This window comes from Phalaenopsis equestris, unplaced genomic scaffold, assembly GCF_001263595.1.
Source record: "Phalaenopsis equestris unplaced genomic scaffold, ASM126359v1 Scaffold205226, whole genome shotgun sequence".
NCBI lineage: Eukaryota > Viridiplantae > Streptophyta > Magnoliopsida > Asparagales > Orchidaceae > Phalaenopsis > Phalaenopsis equestris.
In genome coordinates, this window is record NW_018224733.1 from 44,294 (window position 1) to 50,442 (window position 6,149).

The 6,149-nt window shown below is 34.1% G+C and overlaps 1 protein-coding gene across 1 annotated transcript; it reads right to left on the minus strand.

Annotated features, from left to right (window-relative positions):
* Positions 1 to 322: 322 nt before the first annotated feature.
* Positions 323 to 5,666, minus strand: LOC110036332 (potassium channel KAT3-like). Its single transcript, XM_020740750.1, has 11 exons — positions 5,016 to 5,666; positions 4,710 to 4,925; positions 4,428 to 4,583; positions 4,239 to 4,296; positions 3,835 to 4,152; positions 2,658 to 2,897; positions 2,454 to 2,552; positions 2,328 to 2,360; positions 2,058 to 2,243; positions 1,355 to 1,940; positions 323 to 1,113 (listed from the first exon to the last, which is right to left on the minus strand). The coding sequence occupies exons 1-11, from the start codon at positions 5,183 to 5,185 to the stop codon at positions 1,001 to 1,003; spliced, it is 2,175 nt and encodes a 724-aa protein (XP_020596409.1). The 5' UTR covers positions 5,186 to 5,666; the 3' UTR covers positions 323 to 1,000.
* Positions 5,667 to 6,149: the final 483 nt, after the last annotated feature.

Genomic DNA, 6,149 nt, shown 5'->3' on the forward strand with positions numbered 1-6,149 from the left:
ATACCGTAGCATGACTTGTGGTTTGCAGTTTTGAGGTTGTGTAGGACACTCCTTAATAATAATTTGTGATTATTGCCGACATCTTGGGATGATGGATCGTTTGGGAGCAATTGAATTTGAAGGGCAGTCTTTGTATGTATTAACAATCTTATATTAAATAGGATAATAATAATCTTATCTTGAATTGGGAAACAATCTCTTTTGTATTTAATGTATCACTATAGAAGTCTATAAATACAACTCTAGAAATTATTAAGGTTTTTTTTAACTTTCTACTAAAGATGAAAAAGTATGGATCTCGAGTTTTATTTTCCTTCCCCATTTCTTCATCTTCCCTCTAACACCTCTTAGTAGGTTTCCCTAGGATGGTTCTGAGCATCCATCGTATTCTAGATTGAAATCAAGTATAACTCCTTCACATTTTAATCTCTATTCCCCACACGCCATGAAACCTCTCATAAGATATACTACTAGAACCAAGTCCATTTAAGTTACCAACAATAGTTACCGTCTCTACATGAGATGTACAATATAGTTGTTCATCTTTTTTCTGAAATTGATTTTCAAGCTACATTTTAATAATTTAATGGGGGATAAACACCAACTAATTTTACAATGTTCCCATTGATACTCAATAGAATTTACTCTCAACACTTGTAGAATTTTATGCATACTGTAACTCATTTTCAGCAAGCAGATATGTACCATCAATACTGTAGCAACTGTGCTAGAAGCAGTGATCCTGTCACTTAATATGCCACCCTCGTTACCAATAAAAATGCTCTTACTGAATTGTAAAATATCCATTGCTTTTAAAATTGCTTTAGGGAAATTCAATTTTGCAATGCATTTTTTTTACAAATTGTAGCATAACTTGTTAAAATTTTTGACTATTTTGTTTTTATCGGCCATAGATTGTTCGATTCTTCATGAATGTTTTGCAGGTCATAACATCTACCTTGGAAATGGCCATTTCACATTTTGATTTGCAGTCATTTTCTCAGATCTCGAGCAAGAACAAGTGGTCCCCATCTCGAACTACTCTAATATCTTCTATTTCTGCATTCTCTTGGTTGACCACTTTTGTAGGTAGGTGACCCACAAACTTCTCACCTGCAATTATTTTTTCAGTACACGAATATGACCAAGAATGAAAAAGCCAATAAAATAGAACCCATTGTATATACATTCTGGTTTTTACCAGTTTGAAATTTGGTTAACAATTGGTGAATAGATCTATCTATTTGGTGTTTGTTTTTTGTGTGGGGGGGCTGCTTATCAATTTTCAAGTTAATTAATTATTCTACAAATGCAGAATTATGCATGAAATATTTTATGTTGTAATAAAACTTACTACCAATCTTGAGCAGCTCGTTTAAGGAATTAGGTAGGATTATAAGCTTTACATTCTGGTCTATTGGTGCTATCTCCTTCGGTGAATGCAAATGTATTGTGACCCTTTTAGTCATCTTTTCTATACCACTGTCAGATGACTCTCTTCTTTTCCTTGGACAGGAATTTTTCACTATATCTGAAATCATTACATCTCTTGCATTTGTTGTTTGCATAATTTCTTTCTGTTGTTCCCATCTGAATCCTGTTTTGTTTTCATGAACTGATTTTAGACCATGGATATCCTTGTTCCTTTTGCATTTCAGCTCATGTACTTTTGCTGTCCACCCATCATCTGCCTCTATTGAATTTGGATCAGCTCTATGTTTCAGAACTTCATTGACTGTATCAGTTTCACCAGTACCTGCTGTACTGCATAATGAAATTCCTTCATCTGTTTGCGTTCTCCTGGCATGGCAAAAGAGAGAATGCTGAGCACAAGAACATTGATTTACTTTGATTGGCAACCCTTCTAGCAATTCTGTGAGAGCTAATCTCTGATCTTTAGGCTCCAATCCAGGGTATAAGCTTTTATGCAACCTTAACTTCTGTAGAAATTGAATGGAGAAGCATTAATTTAAAGTCATTAGAAAAAAAATCCATTTATCACTTTTCGACATTTTAACTTCCATTCATTCACAATTCAAAAAGTTTATTTGGTGTACTTGGAAAAGATTGCTCATGATGATAATTCCATCCTCTTTGTTATCTTGGATTATGTTCTTTAGTATAGCTTTGTTCAGCCTAAGAATTTGTGACAATTCTGTAGTTCGAGCTGTGTAAGGTTGTTGGCAGTAGTATAGAACCCCTATCTCTCCAATGACGTCTCCTGCCACTGCTCTTCCAAAGATCTATAAAGCACGAGGAAAGTGTCATCTACTGCTTTTTAATTAGTTTTAGATGTTAGTTGTGCTCTTCAAAACATAATTTCTTACTTTTTTGGTGCCTTCTTTGTATGTTCTCAGTTCCTGTCACAAAAACATAAAGTGAGCTAATTTTCATGTGTTAATATTGATATTTGAGAGTTATAGCATAAGAATCAATTTATCATTTTAACTTACCACAGCTCCTGACACAAGTATATACAGATCATTTGGTGACTCATTTTGCAGAATCACATCTTCCTTTGGAGGGAAAAACTCAGCTTGCATCTCTGTAACCTATTAATTTTCATATTTGAGTAGTCGGAAAAGTGTGACATAAAGGGAACATTGCAAAAACTAAGGAATTAATTTTTGTGGCATTAGTTAAAATAAATGCTTCACCACTTGAAATATGAAATGAAAGGAGACTCCTTGGAAAAGATAGGCTTTCTCTACAATCTGAAAAAACAGAAAATGAGCTATGCTTGAACGAATAGCCTTTGGGAGGCCATTCAAAGTTTCCTGTTGTTTCAATCCTTCTGTCTTGAACCAAAGGCATATGTGAGATAGCATTTGGTCTTTTAAATGACGAGGCAATTGATTTCTTGCTGAAAACCCGGAAGCAGCTTGAATTTTGTCTCTCTGCAGGGTTAAAAAGAGGTGAGTAATCATTGCAGAAACCTTGACTGATGCACTTGAATCTGACATTGAAAAACTACTATCTCATTAGTAATGCTACAAAAAGAATTGCTCGGCTTGATTCAATAACTATGAGTTGAGTACCAATGTGCTCGAGTTCATTAATGAGCTAAGAGTATCTTGTTTATACTCGACTTATCTATCATGTCATATATGGGTGAAGAATGGAAAAAAAAATCAAGTCTATGACCAAAAACATTACAAATATTTTCAATTGATTACTTCAAATTTTATGAAAAAAAAATAGTTCGTTTTTTTTCACAATAACATAGTAAAGTAGATTTTAACACAAAAAAAAATTTTGATTATATATATATATATATATATATATATATAAAGAGAGAGAGAGAGAGAGAGAGTTCTTATCAAGCCAAGCACAATTAGGTTGATTCTTGTTTGTGTTAGACTCACTTAGTTGATGAGCTAGAAAATCAAGTTCAAGCTCAGTTCAATTGAGCACAAACGACAATTAAAATTTTTTTTTTTCTTTTTTGTGAATATCTGTTTTTTGACCGTTCTAACTTTTGAACCAATCTATGAATATTAATTAATCTTGGTATTAGTAAGAGTATAATACTACAAAAATATCATACTCTGTCAATATGATCAAATTTCTATTAATTTATGCAGATTAGTTTGGGATAAATAAACTCATTTTAGTCTGATTGAATCATTTACATTTGTTTTTTCAATTTTCTGATAAGCCTGGTCCACAAAAAATTATGGGCATATTGAACCCATTTATTCCTGTACAGCTTAAAAGTTTCATGATTTATCTACTTATTTCATTCACTTTCCAACCTCAACGAATAGTGAACTTAAGAAAGAGAATGAAATGGAAATTTTGTGGTCTTTTTAGTTGGTCTGGAAGAGTGCTTACAAAGTTTCTTGTACGACTTGTCCCCTGGACAACCAGGTTAGTCATATTCCCAATGATATATGCTGTTAGTCCCAAATTGAAGAGCATGTAGAAAATGTCAAATAACATCTCCCTTGTGTTCTCAGCATGTAAGTCGCCATAACCTGTTGTTGTCAATGTTGTAATAGACCAATATATTGCTGTTACATATCTGATCCACAAACTTTCTTCCTTGAAATCAGGCACCACTGCACCTATCCAAGTTCTTTTGGGATCTGGATATCTATCAGCAATGAAGTAGTTGAAGCATCCAGCAAAGTGTACTGCAAATAGAGTTACCTGCACTTATATCAAACTTGAATGAATGCATGCAGGACAATGTTTTTATAGCCTGTGTGGATTTGAAATTGGAGCAGCAAGCTTACTGAGACCAGTTTTGTGATTCGTGTCCAGAAATAGTTGAATCGAATATCCTTCTCAAGCCTATGGAAAGCAATTCAGGCAAATAATGAATTTTGGTTTAAAGTTTTTTTTTATTGTTTTGGTTAAATGCATTTTGGTTTAGGGTTTAGGGTTTAGGGTGTAATAAGCAAGAAAGGTCTAAAGATTCAGACCTTGCAAAAAGGGAACTGACCCGATGAAGACGCCAGAGTCTCAACATATTGAGAACCTTCAAACCAAGACTATTACTGCGCTCACCAAATAGAAGGCTGATTGGCTGGAAGGGAGTTATTGAACAGATATCAAAGATGAACCATGATGATAAATACCTGTAAAATTCAGATTGCAATAATTATAGAGGTTTATGCCACCCAAAAGCAAACCATTTAGAGACACTTACTAGAGTAATGCACATTACTCTGCTAATGCTATGTAATAATCATTTAAAAACTGACCTTTTTGCAATCATTTTTGGGTCATCTACCAGGAGATAGGTCTTATGGTCAAGGTAAGCGACAAAGAAGGTGAGGACGATATCAATGGTAAAGAAACCATTGACTATGTTATCGAAAAAAAATAGGTTATTTGGTAAATATTTAAAAAAAGCAAACTCGAATGGGCAGATCCAAGCGGAGTAAATGACCAGGAGAATCAGGAAAATCTCCCAAGCCCTGTTGAACATCGCCATAAGAAAGAAAGAGTATAAAAAATTTGAGTCAACATTACTGTGAAGGAGATACAAGCACAGAATAACATTGTACCTGTAATATGGATCGTAGGGAGATATAATGTACTTCCTGAGTTTTATAGACCTGTTTATGGTTGCTCCCAGGGATGGCAAAATATCACTAGAGAAGCTACAGCTACCACTTTCCATTTGAAACTCATCATGAAAGCACTGTAAATAGGATTTCCAGCAATTGGAAGCCATGTTATGGTGGTTTGGAAATCAAAGAAGTGGTAGGGAAGATATTTATACTGAAGGCAGACAGGATTTCATATATGTATCCTATGCTCTGAACGTGACCTGCAAGATTATGTGGATGAAATAGTAGGTTGAAAGAGTAGTCGTTACATCATGAAATATCTGATGTAAAAAAAAAAAATCATTTTTTTAGTCTTATTATTAGGAAGGACAACTACTGAATTGTCTTTCTGATGCGGTAGTATTGGAAGTGGCAGACATGCATTTCTTAGAGCTAATAAGCTGTAGTTGGAAACTACTTTTATCTTGGAAGATGGTGATGTTGTTTCCATTAACAGTAGTTTTTGAAGTAACTGCCATGCAATCCAAATGAACATGGATGTGGATTTTTTGAGTAATTGAGTTGAGCTAGTTTGCGCTTATTGATGACATGAAGTTGATAGTGTACTCAGAGTGGAGTTCTAGAGATTTATTTTTAGAATGCTCTTTGGATCTTGTTAATTTATCCTCCCAAAGCATCGGAAATAGTCTGTATTTTAACTTGGGACTTTTTACCTGTATCTGATATCATAGCAGTGATTATAGTGATCATCTTTATAAATGTAATCAATTCTTTGTAGAGGAATGCTTTTCATTTCTTTCATAATGTAAAAATTTCCTTGTTTTCTCATTAATAAGTCCTGTTTGAATTAATTTTGCTTTCTTCGGCCAATATCACAATCATCTTGCAATGGACAACCTTTCCAAGCATGTGATCTCACATAAAGAAAAAGGAAAGCCGAAATTATAACAGCCAATGGAATAATTGAATGGAACCTAAAGCTGTAGCAAATTAAAAGGTTTTGCTTGTAATTGAGTTTCATATTCGTTTTGCAAAGCCGGGTTAGTTTTGGCAGGTGTACTTAATTGAGGCCAACCTGCCAACAGATTTGGATGGTTAAGGTGATTTTGCATTAATTTGGCTAACAAT

Coding starts and splice junctions, on each gene's coding strand:
- LOC110036332 (XM_020740750.1), bottom strand. CDS start 5,185: ATGGCTTCCAATTGCTGGAAATCCTATTTACAGTGCTTTCATGATGAG. Junction 4,584..4,709: donor CCAAAAATGATTGCAAAAAG/GTCAGTTTTTAA, acceptor TGAATTTTACAG/GTATTTATCATCATGGTTCA. Junction 2,553..2,657: donor TTCATTTCATATTTCAAGTG/GTGAAGCATTTA, acceptor GAAAATTAATAG/GTTACAGAGATGCAAGCTGA.